The sequence below is a fragment of the Sinohyriopsis cumingii genome, unplaced genomic scaffold (genome assembly GCF_028554795.1).
Source record: "Sinohyriopsis cumingii isolate HCF-2022 unplaced genomic scaffold, ASM2855479v2 utg001707l, whole genome shotgun sequence".
NCBI lineage: Eukaryota > Metazoa > Mollusca > Bivalvia > Unionida > Unionidae > Sinohyriopsis > Sinohyriopsis cumingii.
This window is the reverse complement of record NW_028316036.1, coordinates 2,140-23,851: the sequence shown is the minus strand read 5'-3', so window position 1 is coordinate 23,851 and position 21,712 is coordinate 2,140. Positions and strand designations below refer to the sequence as shown.

The window sequence follows — 21,712 nt, the reverse complement described above, 5'->3', positions numbered from 1 at the left end:
TATCCTCGATATTTATGGGAAAAAATAATTATTTCAATCGAGTCTTGTTTATTCATATTTTATGTAATTAGGTATCATTTATATCATACAAATTCGTCTAATATATATTGTACTAAGACACAGTATCAATTTCTTGCTCAGGAATTAATCCACAGGGCAAGTTAGATACTTGTGCAATAATTGTCCGTAAAAATGTGAAATTAATGACGATGTCGGAAATATTTACTATTCCAAGACTAATATCTCTGTTTATCTGACTAGGGTCCTGGATGCCACAAAGATCTGAAATTATTGATATTTCGGCAATGGGAAATGTTATCTGCAAACCTGCATACAGCTCTCTCTTTCAGTTTTACAAGTGGCGAATTGAAAAATCACGTGGCACATATCCCACTCACATACAAACCAGGTAAAAACGCTCGACAACGGTTATTAAATATGATTCATGGAATTATACCGATGTTAAAGCGCACATTGTTCTTAACACGTATTTAATTATGCCGCTTAATCCTGGAATGAACAATTTAAAATTACAACACCGTGGATTAACAACGAAGTGTGTATAATTGTAAACCTCAAAGGTACTAAGGCTATTAATTTTGAAATAAACACATGAATTGAAAAGATCCGAGAGACATTTCACAAATACTCCAATTAGAATTCCGGGTGGATTATTGAGAAATGTAATTAAGTAGAAGTACATTTTATTCCCACAACAACCGTTTAGAGGATCTAGTTATATACAAACACCTGTTATGCTCCGCCACATTCAGATAAATGTCAAATAACTGTGATAATAGATGATTTAATTGGTCTATTTTAGCTAGATAGTGACCACACATACAAGCTGCGTAAATATCAGCAAAACATCCGCGAATTCCATTTACGTGATATAGAATTCGTGTGCAGGTTACTAAGGACACACCTTTTAAAGTTTGAACCACTTAACCCAGGCATATCTCTTTATGTGTTCACTTGGAATAAGGGCTTTTGTCAGCTTGCATTAACCCTTTGTAGACGAAACGAGCAAACCGAAATCGATCTGTTGATGCTTGGTTCATTTAATTACTGTGGGATAAAGAATTTTGCCAAGTTGATTAACCAGCACACAGGTATAAATGTTTCCTTGCAGGCCTTGCATATAAGTATTTAACAGGCAGCAAGCACGTGATAACGATGACTTTTTTTCTTAGAAAAAGTAAAAGCCCACAGCGTAATATTATGTCAGAACCTGATAAAAGCATTGTTATCTGCAGAGAAGTGCAACGAAAAGCGAACCCTTTACCATATATGTGGACTTCGAACCTCCCAACGTTCCAATTGAAGACGTGTTCTCGTCCATCTCTGCTACCAATAATCATAGAACAAATTCAGCCCAAGTTTCTGAACAAGACCCATGCGGGTTTTTGTTATAGTTTTGCCTTATGTGACGGGCAAACTCAATGTTATATCGTGGTACGGATTCAGCTGAGATGGTTCTTAAATCCCTTGAATTTACAGTGAAAATGTATTCGATAGCAACTTATTACCAGTGATGGTATTAATGAGTTTTACCTAGCCATTCATTGTGCGGTTTTAGCAAGATGTTGCCTTCCTACAGGGATTTGAAATTAACGTTCGTGATCAATGTATCTCCACTGGCGCCTATAGAGGAGATGCGTACAATGCATACAAATTTCACTTAAAAATAAAGCCAATAAAAATGTTTGTATTGCTTCATGACCTGCTTCAGTTTGGTGACCATTAAATAATGTAATCAGTCATAGCAAAGGCAAAGATAAGCGTTATTTTAAGTATATGGAAAAATGCATGACCATTAAACTTGGACAATTACAATTCATCGATTACTTAGTTTCCGAAATTCATATTTGAACACGTAAGCTAGCAATCTAGCGGCAGGAAACTTCAAAATCACTAGTCGATATTGTTCCACTACCACTGGTATGTTAACTAGAAATGGTGTGTACCCATAAGTGTACATGTGTGATTGGGAAACAGTTAATGAAACTCAGATGCCACGGATCGAAGCATTTGTTTTCGTCGCTCGCATATTACGGAATTTCAGATTACGAACATGCAATTAAAGTCTGGTTGGCATTTGATTTAAAAACACTGGTGACTATCATGATTTATATATGCCCACTGATGTGTTATTACTCGCTGATGTGTTTAAGACATTTCGAGATACTGCTATGCGGGTGTTAAAATTTTACCCTTCATATTATTTCTCGTCACATGAATGGCTTAGGATACATTGCCATTAAAACCAAAAAGCGAGTTGGAATTGCTTACTAATATATGGTTATCAAGCGCCAACTTCATGGTGAAATACCAATGAAAAAAATCAATATGCATATGAAAACAAACCAAAGATAAATGGCTATGTCCACGCCAAAAACAGTTACACCATGTAACTTGCACCATTAACATCTATGAATGGTTAATGATGCAAATTTTACCTGTTGGCGGATCTTTGTGGAGTGATCCCGATCATTTTGACATACAAAACCACGTACACGATTACAACAGAAGCATCGAACACAGATATTTCTGTAAAGTTAAATTACAATACCCGAAGAACTTCAATAAGTTCCTCATGATTATTCACTATCGCCTGAAGCGTTGTCAGTGCCAGGTACGTGGATGTCACTTTATCATTGTGCAATCGTGAATGAATCAGGACGTAACTATACTGAATGCACCAAGCTTGTTCCAAATATCAGAACCAAATACACGTTATGTATTTGCTGTTGTACTTGCGATTGGAAATGCATACATGTAAAGTCCATGGAGTATTTTGATTTCTCCAAAGTGCTTGCATGGACCCATACATACATATAAAAAAGGTCCTGAGAAGAAAGGTCACCGACGTCGTTGAATAATTTTTTTTAATCTCATGAATAATTCCGTGTTTGGCAAATCACACGAGAATTTACAAACACTATATTGAGTCGACTTTGTTCGTGATAATGAACAAAAGAAGATTCGAAGGCTTATTGTTGATCCGAAAAGATAATCGATCGTGAACATTTTGCTGTTCATAATTACCAACTCACTGATACTCACACTCGCCGAAAATAATTCGAGACAATTTTGAACTTCTTATTTTGCTGACAATTCGTGGAATGAATTTCATGGTATGTTTGCTGAGGTCACCAAGGGTCCATATAATTTGTTCACTAATGATTTGACTGGTCCACAGAAACAAACATTATGTGCAGTTTTAGACAAAGCAATTAAATAATCATAACAATCATTTAAGATTCCGCTCGGCACCAGTGATATCATAGACGAGTATGAAATACGACGCAGCAAATCTGCTTAAAAACATCAGAAACTAAACCGGAATGTTATATCATTTCGTAAAACTGTCAATGATTTGTTGTTGTCAAGACAACTGCACTTGGACTTTGGACAAGCATTTAAACCACTGATCAAGCCAACAAATTAAATAGTGAAAAACACCGAAGAAACTGTTGAACAAACAACGAGAGTACGTAAAACCTCAGCAATATTGGAAACACCTCAAAACCTGGTCCAATCTGATGTGCATTACTGCAATTAGAAACAATTCAAAGAAAGTTAGATGACATGCAAAAAAAATGTTGGAGAGACGCTTGCAAAACTTCTCAAACAAGAACCACCTGAGTGTATATCAATGTTGGTAACATTTCAAAAATTGAATGAGAGACAAATGAGTTCCCCTGCAGTTTACTGCTGAAGTACCTAACCCAAGATAATGACAAAATGGTATGTTGGAGAAGGAAATACTGGGGTATTCAAGGATTGGACTGAATTAAAAAGACTATACGGTAAGAATTACATGTGGAATGATTTTCAGAAATCGTTAATTTTTACCTTCGCATAGGTGAAAACAAGACCACACCACACTGGGATAATGTTACGCGAATACTTCCTAAGGTATAAGATTATAGTTCCGTATCAGAAAATCAAACAACTTCAAAAAAGAAGAAAGACTGCATCACTCAACTACAAATGTGGTTAGCTCAACAACCTGGACCATACTTTCTCATGCAGCAGGAAGAAACTAGATGTAAGAAGAGCATATACAATTTTTTGTACCAGCACCAACCAAAACAAAACCTTCATTGTTGACCAGTAAAGATGCTACAATCTTAACATGAACCCAAATTCATCTCGAATATATCTGCACCGTACGAGGTTAACATTGCACAGACGTTAATAAGAACCATTTTTGGTGGGGCAGAAAACATGAACAAAATAAAATTAACACAATGACATTCCTGAGGACGAACGAATCGTATATGGTCAAGATACCATATTCCTATGCTGTGATTCTTTCTGACAAGACTTTGTTGTTGGAGTCTTCGGGGGGTCGAGTGAGGACCTATGATGCTGCTCTGGAAAATTAATTGAGTAATTGAACATGTTACGTCTTTGATTAGAAGGAACAAGTGGTCGAATGGCATCAATAAAGGGCTTCACATTACCTGGTATAACACGCAGGAGACTCCGCGGTCACTGACCAATCTTGACTTACTCACGATCGCAAAATTAATGAAATATTTTCTGGTGTTTGTTTCGAAATTAACTTGCATCGATAGTACCAAGCACACGTGAAACCGGTATTGCTAACATGGATTAGACAACAGGATCTGGCATTCATTGAATTTTATATCTGGTGATACCTAATTATTATTTGTATTTTGAATCATGTGAACTTGCACCAGCAGTTGAAGTTTTTGATTATAATTAATATCATTTAATTATTTTACCTGACGTATTCACAGTAATTTATCATAGTAGTATTTGTAGTGCAAACATTTATTTGCATTTTTGTAGCGCCTTTGGACAGAGCTAAAACAAGTGAGTTAAATGTGACACTTTATACGATGAAATAAAAAATTAAAAGTCAATGCTAAAGTTGAAACACTCTCAGTTGCAGATTATCTGTTATTTTGGAATTAATATATCTTTCAACGAATGGAATGCAAGGAAAGGAGAAGGTGATACTTCTTTTTCATGAAAAATTGTTTTGTTTATTTCTTGTTTGATGAGGAAGTTGATAGTATTGATGTCGGTAGAGCTGTAGTTTATGTTCATTATGAGGTGATGTCGACACTAGCAGCTAATGCAGTTTTACATTTGTATTTGAAACATTGTCAGGCGCAAAATACCCTAATGTTTCTCAGATTTAAATACGCGTGTAAATCAGACATACTGAACATACAATGAGAGTGAAACATATCTGAATACAATACCAATGTCGATTGGGTCTCCACATTACAAAAAGAAATTAAAGATCCCCAAATATGTAAGGCAATAATGCTGAAATCATATACAAACTGCAAGTATGCCGATATTCTAGACACTACCCCCTTACATGCACGCACGGTATGGAATCTTCCACTTCTCGAGATTGGTTCGTTGCTCAGGACTCAACACATGATTGCAGCATTATTTCATTGATATCCATCCAAATACAAATTTAAGCACATTTCCTGGAGACATTATTAGTCACATAAACGGCATTCTTTAATGTTGTTTGGTTCGTCTGTTACGAATCCGTGGTCTCAAACTAAGTAAGAAAAAGAAGCAAAATCATCAACGTTTTGTCAAACTTTACAAAAGATTTGATTTTCTAAGTTATACAAATACAATTTAGGAGGAGATTATGGTATTATGAATTAAATCTCTAACACTAAAAGTTCTATCATGCGTTATAATGATTAGAATGATCCAAACGAATTTCAGGTCCTGAATGTACTGATGTTTCCATACGCGTACTTGAGCTTAGCTGGCAGCAGTCTTGAACAGATCACAATGGCTATGTCCAAAACTGTATTCACTTAATGAGCATTTTATGATTGTAACATAAATAAAAGATTCCTCTTGAACTAAACCTTAACGTAACATTAAATACTTCTCTAGACAAATTTTAAAAGAACGATAGTCAAACATAGCAAATAATTGTTTTCATCCTTCTTCTTTTATACACCCCTACGTCTCTATTGCAACTATATTTCGCAATTCATTCCAGGTGACGCATGCCGTAACAAAAACCCACCTGAATGTTATCATCCAAAGAGATATTACCCCAAAATAGGTTCATTGAAAAGAGCATTAACTCTAATAAGCAACCTATATATAACCAGTTACGATCTAAAATCATGGATCACACGTTAAACACAAAATAGAAAAACATAACAGGTCCGATTCATATGAGAACAAAATAATCAATGTTTGCTTGTGTTGTCAGTCTATCATAAAATTACCAAGTTGCTAAATAACTTGGTGTCACAGAATGTTGTTTTGATCTTTTAGTTACTCTCTTAATAAACTCTTACAATCATATGCAAAGATAGCATTTTAAAATACTAATTATTTCACATGTTAATAAGTTGGTCGTTTCGTTAATGTACATATGTATCATATACCCAGATATTAGTTGCAGTTTTTCAGTTACATGACGTCTCTAAATAAAACGAGACCTTTCTTTCAGTGGTTGTCATGAGCCACCAAAAAATACAAGTACATTAAGAACGTGGCAGTTTCGGTTACCAACTGAAAAGGAAAACATTCAATCATGAAGACAAATATTGCCGAAAAAGGTGTCTTGAAATTGGAATGTAGATTACTCAATATTATGTTCTGATGATGTAACCTTAAAAGCATAGAAAATACATAAAGAAAATAACTAATCCCCAGTGCAATCAGCTGAAAAGCAAACATCCGATTCTGATACACTTTTCATAGAAAGAATATTCCGCAGACTATACAAAAAACAATAATATGTTACCTCAGGTATAGTTCTGACAGAGGTAACTGCTATGTCAGTCCTTAACGAAGCAACCTTCCAACAATAAAATAAACAGTTTTCAGTCAAAGAATTTACTTGTCGTTCAAAATTGATGCAACGAGTTACTGAAGAATGCAGACATGTTACATGTTTTGCTTCAGTGCAGTGACTTGTACTTTTGGAAATTTCAGTATAACCACAGTTCCTTCACACTTAAAGAAATTTAGATGAACTGCCGTATGCATCGTCTGCTTCTAGGGAAAATTCCAAAGAAATGAGGTATATCAAAACCTAAATGACTTGCACAGTTATGTCAATACTTTATTTGCTTGAAAGGCTGTTGGTATTTCAACATGATGAATGAATTAAATGTTGCAAATATTTATAATGTGTTCTTTTTTTGGTATCTGTCCAATCTTTTTACATTGTATAATACGATAATTAAGATAAGTAAACAGACCAGGTGATTTTGAAGATACGCTAACCAATCAAGCTAACTTATAATGTGATTATGAAAATATGTTAACTTAGAAGGTGATTATCAATACAAATCAACTTATGAGGTGATTATCAAGAAAAAGTTAACTTCAAAAATTCTCATTAATCCCATTGTCACAGCCAAAGGTCCTTGATCTGTCATATTGTCCAATGGTCGACGCTTCACACCATTACGATAGATTGACAACTTCTAATGTTTTCAGTACAGAAGTAGTTGATTAACAACATAATATTATTCAGTCGGCGACCATTAATACTAGGTATTCTGGAAGCTGTGGCCATTTATTCGGTTTAATACGGGTTATGTGAGGACCATTTAACACAATTACGGGGAAATTCCAGTGTTGAAAATTATTTCAGAGGATAGTGACGACTTTTACGACACAATAGATTCTTATGTCATTTATTGTACTGAAATAAAATAGACACGCGGATCGTCCAATAATATTGTTCCTAGTGATGCTTGAAAATACAGGATAATTCAAACTAATCATCGCGATCATTTTTTAAAATATTTTTTCAGCATTAATGCTTCCATTGTACGTATCTATCTATCTGCATATGTGTGTCTATAAAGGAATATTTGTGTTATTAATAAGAAAAGATTCATAGTTATTTCTAGTGCCATCAGGATAATGTTGATAATCGAAGTGATAGATGTAGTAAAGGCAAACAAGAATACAAAATAATTAGCTTTTAATGAACGAACCACACCAGCAAATACTTTTTTTTTAAGTTTTACCTCGCTGGTAATAATGTTGAAGATATTTACGATTAAAATTATTTTTAATTCTTCGTTTTTCCCCACTTCTTCTTCTTGTCCTTATTAATATGTTTATTTTTATTATCAGAACATTGCGCGTTATTGTACATTGAACAAATTATGAAACTGTTGGGCATCAATTCTACTCAGATCTCGCAGGTTAGATTTCCCTGAGCCGATTCCACACATACCTACAGCAGAACAATTTATACAGAATAGACGTACACGACTGAATATCCTCTAAAGTTCCTTTCCAGGGTTAAATATGTCTTTTTCCCTCGGGGTGGGGCTGAAGGTTAAAAGTAGCTCTGGAATTCTACCAAGAAGAACATCCATTATAAAGTCTATTACACCTACCCATCCCAAACCAACTCAACTTTTTCCTTGAACGTCATCTATCAGTCGTCATAATAATCGCCTGACGCTAGGTAATACAAGTATATTTGTTCATGCTGGTATATATAATGTAGCTTTTTGTTAAATGTCTCAAACGCTGCACCAGCCCACAGTTGGTTATTTAGTAGTAATCATATCTTAGTATAATGCTATTACTGTTGCGAAAAATTATTATGTTACTATGCATGATCTGGAGTAAGCATGTCTTTCGTTTTTGAAGCCTTTGAGCAGGTTAATGATAGATCTCCAATGCATCAGATACACTTAACGTTTAAAAGAAACCAACCACTATGAATTTGTGATGTTCTGTTTCTATATCATGTTGTATATTGCTTAGTTATGGTGTTGTTGAGTTTAATTATAGTGGCGTGCACACAATTGTGCATGTGCCACTTTTTCTGACTGCACCACAGCCTACTAGTTGTTCCTGGGGAAGGGAATGATGTCACCTCCCCCAGGCTTTTATGGATTCAAGGAACCCTGATAGTTTGGCCTCAATCTGTGGGTCCATAAAGGTCCCTTACAGTTGAATGGTTGGCTGTCATTAGTGGGAAGGAGAGCTCGGGAACGGTCCTGGCTGCTTTACATCGCTGGTTTCTTGTTGCAATTGCCTGGTGTTTCTTGCGATTTATTTTTTTCGAATTTTTTTCTTCGTCAAAATGTTATAAAAGGAGGTGGGTGTTCTATGCTGTTTATGGAGGTTCTTAGTAGAAATCATGTATGAAGAGAGATTTTCAAGGTTATTATGGTATTACTAGTCGAGGTGGTTAGGGTGTGTTTCCTACGTTATGTTATTTATAAGTTTTTAGATATTACCTCTTTAAGTTATTTATTAATTTACGTTTTCAGAGATTGAATGTTATTTATACTTTATTTAGCAAGAGACCGGAGTCCTAGCTTATTACTCGGTTCGTTAAGGACATCTAGGACATCCGATTTTGCGGTTTCCTTAGTTTTTTTTTTATATAGGTGCTTCGTAAGTGAATTATTTATAAATACTTTTAGAAAAATGAACATGTTATGGGTTTTTATGTGGTGGCTTCTCAAAGTATTTAGCTAGTTACTGGGTCTTTTGGTTTTGTGGGGATAGTAATTATATTTTTTTCCTAAGTCCTGCTGAGTCTATGAATTGATTTATATTTTTATATGCTGATTGTTTATTTTTATTAGAGTCCATAAGTAACTCTGGTTATGTGTGTGGTGATCCAGTCTCTTTTTGGCTTTTGATAAATATTTTCCGTTCGGGTTTATATTTTGGGCATATATTGAATACGTGGTGTAGATCTTAAGTGGTGTGGCAGTTAAAGCAGTTAATGGTTGCTGGTTTGGGTACTATAAACCTTCCAAAACTGCTTGCTGGTTTAGTTTTTCCAGTTATTATCCTGTTTATGGTTTTCTGTTCTAAATAGGTACCTTTAGGTAGCTGTATGTTCCTATCTACGTTTTGTTTTTGGTTTTATAGTGCTCTTTACCGTTTGTAGAGCAATTCCAAAAATCTTGCCATGTTAGGTCTATATATGTTTGTGCGAAGCTTATTGCTTCTGTAGAGCTATAGTTAAGTTTGATAGTTTTGATCTCCCAGTTTGGTTTTTGCCACTTTGCTGTTTCGTTGACAGAGATTCCAATGTGCGACAGTATCCACATGAGCTCGACTAATTTATGTGCTGTGGTGATATCGTCGATTAATTGGCAAGATCTGCCGAGGAATTGTTCAATAGAGTGTGTATTGCGATTTTGGATCGATTTGATAACGCTTAGGGAATCGCTTATAATGACTGCTTTAGGTATTTGGTTGTCCTTGATCCATTGTAGTGATTCAAGTATAGCCCAGAATTCAGTGGTGTAAATGGAGCATAGTCAGGTAATCGGGATCCCGTTTGTATATTGAATGCAGGGATGACTATTGCTGCTACTGTTCTTGGTGGGTTGTTTGTTTTTGATCCATCGGTATATATTTTAATTAGTTCTTTTCCTTCTCAATCTTGAAGCGGCTCTGAGGTGTGGTGTGATGAAAGTAAGTAGTATCATTAAGATATTAATTGCCGCTAATGCCGCACCTGCAAGATGGGGTCGTGGGTCAGTACCATACCGGAAAGAATTAAAATCTGGAACGTTGAGGTTACTCTATGAGAAATATTTCTCCCTAGGAAAGAGGTCATTTACACATTGTCCTGTGTGGAAAATCCACCGACAAGCGAGGAGGCGAGGCTTTGAAAATGACCCTCGTCGCAAGCAGACATATTCATTATGTCGGCGTGCTTGCATTACGCATCTACGCAAACCAGATTTCATCTCATTATTGCACAAATTGTGCTTTAATGGCATCCGTTACTTTCTCTCTAAAGTTAGACTACAGATGAATAAATTACAAATACTTAAAACTATTTCTTTCCATGATTACAAACAACATACATCTGCATCGAAATGTCAGAAATTTAGATTATCTTCTCGTATCATCAGTTTCATTATACTAGAATTTCCAGCCAACGTCTTAAAATATTAAAACCCGGAACACGTGATTTAAGTAAATGGATTTTTTATTAAGAGGAATTCAATGGATCAACTTTTAAACATTAGTCTGTACTAGGTGCGGATGTTATGCGATAATTGGATATGCATAATAATTTCATATATATATATATATATATATATATATATATATATATATATATATATATATATATATATATATGTATATATCCTATGTAAAAACATAAAGTATACTGCAAAGGCTTGGTACTCTATTGCATAATGTGCAGTGGCATATAAATCCTGCATGTCTATAACATTTTAAGAAGTATGTAGATACCATACTATTAGATAACATGCTTTGTTTTCCTTAGTTCTTGTTACTATAACTAAAATGAACAGACAAGTATAGTGATCAATGTGGCTATCTCAACTATTCTCTATTTTTGAGGGCACGTTGATGATTTTGATGGAACGTAGACATGCGCCGGTGGTTTTTCATGGAATGTGTACGTCAGTGTCTGAAATGGAGAAAAAAAGGAAATGCATGTACAATGTGTATTCAAGACAAGAAAATATGTTCTACTACAGCTTTAAATTTAATCCTGTATTACACCACAAAAGATGGCATGAAAAGATTTTGTAGATTCTCTAAGGAAAAGTAACAATATTTGTCAATAATACACATCCATAATGAAGAAACCGATATGATTTGTTTTCAACACGTACGTTGTGCACGACTATAACGATTTAAAAAAAAACCCAGCACAATGGTGGGAGTGACAACTGTTGACAACCAATTCTAAGTGTCACTAGCAGGATAGTTGCATGGTTTATTATGCAATACCTCAAACCTGTTAAGACAGTGCATGGTTGATATCTTTGTTTATACATTAGCACGTGCCACGTTATTTGGTGCAATACTTATTAGTTTTTCTCTATAAAAGTTGACACCTGCTTCACACACTTTTCTAAAAAGGAAAGAATCAAAATAACCACACCTACGGAATCATTTTTAATGTTATTTGCTATAAATAACATATTATTTGCATATATTAAAATGTTTTTAGAAGGAAATGCAGTATAAGCTATTTGAAGAAATAATACGCCTCAAGCATCTGCTAAGGCAGCATATCTCAATTGAGTTTGCAATCGTTTTATTTACTATCACTCTGAAATAAAGCATGATGTCGTATCATTAATTATCTGCACACACACACACACACACAGACACTTATAGCTTGCATTTAATTATAGGAGATGTATGTATAACGCAAGGTCCTACGTTGATCTAACACTTTGTAACTAATATGTTAGCTTCAGCTACTTATATATCCTCCACACCAAGATGGTCAAACATGTTCCTAAAATATTGATATAAGGATTACCATGTATGTGCTGCGAGTAGGGTTAGAGTGTTTGTTTCATCATTCGGCTATTCAGTATAAGCGAAGTGAATTTCAAAATATAATTTCGTTTGTCCACAGAAATCTACAGATTTAATAGTATAAAACTCTTAGACTGTATTTTTGTAATCTTTTGTTTTCTTAACAGTTATTGCTTTTATGAAATTTAGTACCCTTTTTCAGTTCTGCAAATTCTGTTTTGTTCCTTTCATCCCAACTAAGGTACGGTATGAAACGATGCATAAAATGAATTACATATGTTCTAAATGATTGTACCACAAATCTTTCAGGTGATGGCAACTCGCCCATATGCTCTAAATAATTGTACCACAAGTCTTTTATATAATAGTAACTCGTTCACATGTTGTGAATGATTGTACTACGCGTATTTTAGGTGATGGCAACTCGTTCGTATGCTCTAAATGATTGTACCACAGTGCATTCTCTTGTCATTGTCGTACAAATACAATTACACTTAATACCTTGGGGATAATGTATTTTGTCAAGACACCGCTTGATACACTTAGAATGACAAGATTTTAAAATAAAATACAAATAAAATACATTATTTTGTCCTGTAACTAAACAGGACATTATTATACCAATCTTGTGATGTTTAACATCTTACTGAAAGACAAAATGAGCACACAAAACAATACTCCAATTCACTTAATAGATGTATGAAGATGAATACTGATAGAGATAGAGAGCAAATGCGCAAGGTCCTTGTAAATCACCGAGCCATTGAAATAAGAGCAAGCATGATACCTACATTCATCTCGATCTCAAATGTAAATAAATACAAAGTTTTAAAAATTCTTTAAAATTAGTAGGATTAGTATCAGGGACTAACATGCACATTATAATTATTTTATTATTTACGGCACTCATCGCTACATTAGTGCCACCTTTGAAATTTATAGAAACCTAATACACTGCCTAATGTACGAGCTCAAACGTGCTTTGGAACTGTTAAGACTAATCGACATTGTTTTAGAAAATGCCCAATCAATGAAACTTCCAGTTTTGTTTTCAATGTTACCTGTTTTTCCGCAAGGTAAAAATGCAACTATTGTAACCTCCACATGATATATCAAATAGTCTCATGTATATTAGGCTTCTCTCAAAGGGTACTTTGTGGAACAAAATTATCTGTTTATCAACTGAGCTGCTTCGATGTCATGTCGATGTAAAATCATTATTTTATTTTATGACTGTGTATATACATTTGCAGACATTATATTATTATTCAATGTAATTTAGTAGAAACACAACTAGTAAATTTACATCTATTCATTCTGACAAAAGCACAAACAAAAATCATTCCAAATACAACTGTATATATTTTGCAACAGACACAATATTAACTAAAAAGTATACCTTTGGTACCATAGTGTCCCCTTGACAAAAGTGGTATATGTTGGACTCCTTGAGCTTCTGTTTAAATAGGTCTCTGTTGTGTTGTGTGGTCCAGTTGTAGGTTGACAACAAGGACCAGAGACGGTTCTGATCGTCGGATATGCTGTCGTAGGTTGGGTTGCTAACGCATTGCTTCAACGCAACTTTTGGGTAATAGAGTAGAAAGCTCAAACACATTTCATCCCGGGTCGATAGCCCACCCTACAAAGTTAAACATCATATTATTGTTGTGATACGTGATTCGTATAATGCATCTGGTATCATCTTAAGTGTATATATGATATCACTGGCTCTCACGACTCAATAAAACCCTGATGCCACACTCATCACAAATAATAACTTCTCATGATCAAAGTACGTAACTGGTTATGTTTGTATTATATAAATTTAGATATTTGTTTTGATCAATGATTGTCACTGCTTTATACTTAGCAAGCATGTTATTAATACATGATGAGCCACAAACTAACGTACGTGGATATGCAAATCGTTTTAGGGATATATAAATACCTTTTATATTTAATTTGCTTAATTTCATTGGGATTGATTTGAATATTGGAGATGTCTGTAGAAATTAGAGGTTGACAGTTATATTGCAGGTTTTTTTTAGGTCTGCTCGCGGTAATAGATGCAAAAACGGATTCGGTCTGAAATTCGTTATGCTTTAAAGGGTTGCCATAAAAATGTTGGACTTGCGTTACTAAAGGAATTGATAAACTTTGCTTAATTGTTTGAATAATAACTTGTTCAGGTTACATAACTAACGCTAACCTTTCTAGAAATTGGTAGCGTGATGTCATTCATATAACGTCATGAACTAGTTTGATTTGTGTGTTCTGTTCTGCTACGAAATCGATAAATACACGAAGCGTTTTCGAAACATAAATTAAAATATTTGTATTTTTCGTCAAACGTTTCATATTTTGACTATCATGTGCACTTTCCCTGGTGTGTCAACAACCACACTATCCTTCTGTCGATTATAGGACAAACATGTTATTTCGATGATGACTTTATTAATGACTTTGTCCTTCATCAAAACATCTTGTGTAAATATAAACTATGAATACAAAGTTTTCGGTATCATATATTCTGCTTTGTCAACTTTGGAAATGTCCATTAAACGTTCATGCGTGAAACAGGAGACAGGAAAACATAGTAACTTCCACCCTGTAAATAAAATGTAACCTAATAGGAAATGAAAAAGAATAGAGTATGTATATATATATATATATATATATATATATATATATATATATATATATATATATATATATATATATATATATATATATATCATACTCTATTTACCATAGTTGCTGTAGTTCTCTCGCTAGAGTCATATATACAGTCAACCATTAAACTATCTCCCTGAAAAAGTGAAGAAAATATTGCTTTAGAAACGATGTCCCCAATGAATTTGAATATAGAAAATTCGCTTATGACGGTGTTAACTACTTCTCTAGCGTTTCTGACATTTGCGATGTTTGATTTGGGTCTATTTTGTTGCTATTATTACCACATTTTCCTAGTTTCAAGAGATGCATTGAGAGTAACACATGTTTGAACGGGAGAAGACTTTGCGATAATGCGTGAGAAGGTAGAGAAAATAAAAGATTAATCAAGGTGGAATTATGATCATCCATTTCACAAACACACACTTTGGCATTTGGCTCGCCACTGAGAGATACAGCGAGAGATAGGTACCTATTTGTATGGTATAAACGTACAAGTTACAGAAATGAAAAGGACTGACCGAATATGATGTGAAGACAAAACAGTTTTGAAGTATATAGATTATCTTATGTTAAGCAAAGCACTAACGCATACACACTAGTGCACGTACGGTTAAGCTGTTAGACGTGCCTCTTATTGACATATTGCATAGCTACAAACAGGTGAACTAACGCACTAAAGACAATATTTTGCTGCATGATCTGTTGTGTGATCATAATGTCTCTCTGTCTCTTGTTTTTAAAGAAAGTACAAACAGACTCGTATCCTGATTCCAGGGTTACAAGCTAAACGACATTAAATAATCAAATTCTGGGGAAATTGTTGTAAAGCAGAAAGTGTTGGGGCAGATTCCGTAATAATATATCTCATAACAAACAAAATAAATATAACGTACACGTCTAATTGTAACTTCCTCCCGAAGAAGACGTGTCTCTTGGAAATCAAAATCGTAGTGAAGATCTGTTGCCAAGGGAGATAACTCGCTACCATTTCGGAAGTGCCTTGTTTTGACACTTCTGCCAAGAAGATGTGCGTGCTGAAATATTCCGAATACCTTGATTTCCGTCATGTTTCCAAGAGTCTGAAAAAATGAATAAATCATTCTTATAGAAGAAGCATGTGATGGTTGATCTAGTACAAATACGTTGTTCTAGCTTATTCCAAAACTCTAACTTAGTTTAAGTTTACCCACCTTTCGTGGGTACCTTAAACAAAGAGGTAAGAGTACCTTTCTCATTGTATTTCTCGCAAGCATGATTAAATCAAATTTGAAATATTCTGAAGTACAGAGGCATCCAGCTATAGAAAAAATAATCAGAAGATGGAGGAGTTCGATAACAATATTTAATGTATCCATGTAAATGTATTGTTCAGCACGTTTCCATTACTCACCCTTCGATTCGCATCTAAGACGGATAATCTATATAATGTCGAAAAAGTCATGCAGGTGCTCAGAGTGGGAAACGAATAATACTTATCCTACAATTAATAGGTTATGGTTATCACACAATTTTCTGTAATGCTGATAAACATCTCTTAATTTTCTCCCTGCAATTATGGACAGGAATCGATAAGTAAACGAAACATCTAATACAATAACCAACATAAGTAAAACAAAACAACTAATTATATTGTGTTGAAGTAACATTTACATTTCAGAAGGTCTGACAATATTAGTACTGAGAAATATTTTGGCAGTGCTTAATTTGTTTCTTGCAACTTGATAATCTTACCAGTCTGAGTGGTAATGCTGTTGCCCGAAATGGTGCATCCACGATGTGATATATATTACATATAATCATTATACATAAGTTTAATAATGTTTATCAGAAACATTATTTGCAGTAATGCTCATAGTTGCAATATACTGAGCCAGTTAAAGGTAAATGTGATTAGCGTGTATACAGAGGCAGGTTCAAAGCCATCTACCATAAGTCTGAGCGCAGGAGCCGTATTCTTCTCCAGGGTCATACAATACTATGTGATAGGTATATATATATACATTTTATTTTTGCGTACATTACTTATGAAGAGGTAGAACATCGGTCTGAAAATGATACGTAATAAAGGATGCAGTGTTGCCAGAATGGTGAACAGATGTATATCAGATATTGGCAACAGATAGGTCCTGAAATGGATCCTTGTGGGACGAGATATTTCACCGGTTCTCGTGGTAATGAGTGGTTTCGTTTCCTAAACCGGCATACACAGTTCTGTTCGCTATTTAAGAATTCAGGAGAGAGTGTGTACTAGCTGTAAATGTACTGAGTGCCAACTTCTGATTTCTTCAGAAGAATATTTTGTCAATCTTGCATAAATAAATACTTCCAACTATTTTAATTGTATAAACTTAATTTAGAAACCTAAATTTAGACTTACATGGTCAATGCACTGAGACGCACAATGGGATTGGCTTAGGTAGGCCTTTTCAAATGGCGGAATGATATGCGTCCACTTCACATCGTGACCAATTTCCATCATATCAGCCTCGTATGGACGAAGGTTGTTGGTCAGAGTTATCCTTATTCCGGAGTTGTCAATCATGCCTAATGGAAACAACATATATCAACATTACTGAAGAACGATAACAGAGACTATCAAATTCCATGTGTAAGTTTACTAACTTCATAAATCAATAAATAATTTGCATTATTGCTTTTTATTTCGCCTAGTCATCTATGTAAATTACATAAAAGATTAATACTCAAACTAATATGCAATTAAATTAATTTTAATTATTTTTATTCAACTAAGAGATTACGTCTTACCTGACTTCTGGGCTGCATTGTCATAATGTGTCTCCATTATGCAGAATTCGGGATCGTCTGGAGCTCCGACAGAGAAACCTACATGGTCTGGATAGTAGAAGGTCTGTTAAAAAATATCATTTCATCTGTCATTTGCACGAAGAACAAAATAAAAAAAATGTTCGAGCGGATACTCTATAACGCTATTACAGAGACCAACATTTGGATGACAGAGATATACAAGCAAAACAGTAACTTACATTTCCTCGATGCTTGTTCATTTTACGGTTGGTAAATTTTGCAAAGCCTTTACAGTCGAAGTCCCAGACTTAATTAAAACAAGGCTGATTGGATAATTCATATACAAATGAACTGATTATTTTGGTAATGACTTCATTAACAAATACAGTGAACCTTTCAGATTCATCGGTTCATTCGGCACCTCAATCTTCACTTATCTTCTGAAGAATTTGCAATGAATGGGTCTGTCTGAATCTGCATGAAATCTACGAATAATATGGATGATGTCTGTATTTTCACTCGAAGCAGATACAATCAAGTTTTTTTCAGAATAAGTTGAATACTTTCTCTCCGCATTCTTTTAGAGTATTGTTCCTGTTTCGATAGTCCACTCCATACATCCTAAGATTGTTAAATCTGGCGTATTGCTCTACATATCCAACTTATTTGTTAGCACCTTGTTACTATATAATAACTCCTATATTTTCTCCAGTTTTCTTTCAGTTGTTTTCTCCAATGCTTTCAATCTTTTTGGCATTGATCATTTTCATCTTATCCGTCGACCATTATTCCCTTAATTTCTTAACGTCCTTGCTAATCTGCTTCATTCTTTCCAGACCCACTCTTTAACGTATTTCAGATTTAAATGTTCTTATGTTTTATTTGATCCAATTTGTATTCAGATATTCTTTAGACCACGTTTTGTCTATGAATTTCTCGTTTCAATATAAATTCGGCCATATGAGGACGGTTCTATCTTTCCCTTTCTCTTGTTCATTCTCTTTATTTGACGCCTCGGGTTGCATCTGATCTGAAGGAGTCATGTTTGCATACCGTTTATTTTTGCACTCATTTTCCTGCTTTTACTTCGAAATGTCTCCTTTTGACTTTGATTTATTCTTCTTTGCAGGCATGTTCAATATTCACTCAGATCTGTCAATACCCACGATGTCAATATATTATTCGTTTTGTATATAAATACGGTAATCTTTTACATGCAGATCGAGCGATGGTCTATTATAAACTAAAGAATCAATACGAACATATTCAGTTCAAAGGCTTAAATTACAAACTTTTTCTCGGTATGCATAGTGGCATTGATAAGCACTTACTATGGTCTGAATGAACTCAAGTATTGGGCTCATTTATCCACCAAAACACTTGTATTGTTACGAAGTCAAGACTCACTTTTCTTAATTCCAATGGAATGTGTACTATTTGGCACACAGAAATTCTATAAACCCTCGCTCACTGGACCTAACTTCTTATCTCATGTATTAAGTTTTCAACTAAGTTGTACACCTTACAACTCTAAATGATTCATCAAAACTTCTAGACATTAATAACCTGCGAATAAAGTGAAATAAGATAGTTTTGACTCCATTTGAAAGGATAACTGTGATACAGCGTTTAAATGTCTCTAAAAGTGTTCATCTTTTATTATCATTACCAAATCAATCCCAACCGTTTCTTAGTGAAGTAAACACAATCTTTTACAGGTTTTATGTCATGGATCAATCAACAAAATTAAACGAAATATTCATGCGACAGAATATTATGAGGGGAGACATGTATTCATGTTTGTCATGCGCTCAAAATTATACTAGAAAACTGTCATAATGATGTATCTAAATGGAAATGTGTGTTAACATTTTCAGTATCAAATATTGACAATTTCTTTTAATTTGGAACACATTTTCTTTTTATCAGTGGGAAGAGCCTCATTCCTTTTCAACTAAATGTTTATGAAACATATTTAGGGCGTACTATATCAATAAATATAGTCACAGCTGAACATTTGAGAAATTCAAATATGATTTAATCCTTATGTTATGATATAAATGCAATTTGTTTTCAGAAATGTGTTAGATTTGTTAACGACTGTACAAATATGGATATTTTCTTGATACATTTTAAAAAGAGTTATCTTTTTAGCACTAATTTCATAGAACATCAAGGCTTGCTTGCGACTATAAAGCCATATAACAATAAATTGAGCATTAATCAAATCTGCCACAATCAAATCTGAAAAATCTGTTTAATTATATTGCGGTGTAAACCGTTACAAGAGAAAATAAACAATGTACCCGTATACATGAAAACAAGATTGGATACAAAGATGTACAACTTCTACAAGAAGACAATACATATTGGCAATTAAGAAGATGACGATTGTCTGAAAGTTTTCTTGTTACTTTTATAAGACTTTGAAATATCCAAATCTTAGCCTGTTGCAGCTGAGAAAAATGACACAGAAATTTACCCACTAACGCATCACTCAAAATAATCCGAATTATCTCAGACAAGCTCTGCTCATTCGGAATGTTGCATGCTGAGATAATTTCTCATATCTTTTTGAATGGTAACATAATTAAGATTTGTCCAAATAATATGTAGCTTATATCTATGTACGTGTGCCCATCTTTGTACACACATATATCTCTTTTGTTGAAATTATCATTGCGCCACATGTGTATCTCTAAAATACGTATGCAAACAATAGTTCTTTTACATTTTTCTCGATGTTCTTTTTCTTTTCATATCTTTTTTCATTTCAATTTAAAGCGAAGAACACAATTATCTACAGATATACTCAGTGTGGTCTTGTTGAAATATTATAACAATATGTATGTATTACATGTAGGTAGCCTCTGTCTTTTTGTCAATAAAACGTTAAAAAGAGAGCGTATCACAATCTTGCAAAAATTAAAATAAATCCATAGATACATTAATAAATGATGAATAACTAAATAATGATAGGGACTCTCGTGTGACTCGGGAAGTAGTATGTCTCGAAATAAACGTAGGACTTCCACAGGATTAATATAAAAGAGGATTAGATTACTTGATCTAGCGATATGAGGGAGAGCGTGTCCGATATAATTAAGTACTAATTCAAATTTAGTGAACAAGATCATAAAAGAAGACCATGAAAGGTTGCTACATCGAATAAAAATAATAGTGTACATCGAGTAATATTGTTAACATTATTAGTGGTGGTGGAAACAATTGTGAAATTGTGACTTAAGTATATGATGAGGAGAAGAACAATAGATTTACGTTTCCTCCAATTGCCCAGGTGATAATGACGTCATAGCATGGAACTAATCCCTTGGGGATTTCATCATAGCACATGTAACTGATCTTGTCGAACTTGGGATCTATTCCTCTGCATCGATACACCACAATATGGTGCACGTGCATCTCGTTGCCTGGTGTGAGTATTGGTTCCACCTAATTGAAAATTAAGTAAACAAAATTAAGCAGGAATGAACATTTAGCAACAAATCGTGCGATTTCTGAAAATAATGGTTAAAAATATAAACGTTGTTGGTTAAGCGCAAGAGTCTTCTCTGCTAATCAAGGTATTATAATAATAATAATAATAATGAGGACTTTGTATAGCGCCTAATCTTTAGAAGTTCTAAGCGTTTACAACATTAGACAAGACATATAAGATTTAATAAAAACATACAGTGATATGATTACTAAACCAAACACCATGAAATTAGAAAACATTAAAAAACATGCTGAGAATATTTAAAGTAGGAAGCATTATTAGGTCTTTATTTTTGTTCTTGCAGTCGAAATAAGTGAGTTTTGAGATCCCTCTTGAATCTGGTCACTGTGTCTTTGTGTCTAAGTTCAGTGGGCAATTCATTCGACGTTGCTGGGCCCTGGTATGCAAAAGAACGCTGTCCATATGACTTTGTTTTCATAGTGGGAATAATGAGTATACGATTGTCAGAAGAGGAGC

General features: G+C 34.2%; 1 protein-coding gene across 1 annotated transcript; it reads right to left on the bottom strand.

The window, feature by feature from the left end:
• Positions 1-11,174: 11,174 nt before the first annotated feature.
• Positions 11,175-21,301, bottom strand: LOC149771720 (DBH-like monooxygenase protein 1). Its single transcript, XM_089948178.1, has 7 exons — positions 21,016-21,301; positions 17,737-17,839; positions 17,348-17,514; positions 15,864-16,049; positions 15,044-15,103; positions 13,694-13,933; positions 11,175-11,428 (listed from the first exon to the last, which is right to left on the bottom strand). The coding sequence occupies exons 1-7, from the start codon at positions 21,157-21,159 to the stop codon at positions 11,348-11,350; spliced, it is 981 nt and encodes a 326-aa protein (XP_089804304.1). The 5' UTR covers positions 21,160-21,301; the 3' UTR covers positions 11,175-11,347.
• Between the last annotated feature and the right edge of the window lie 411 nt (positions 21,302-21,712).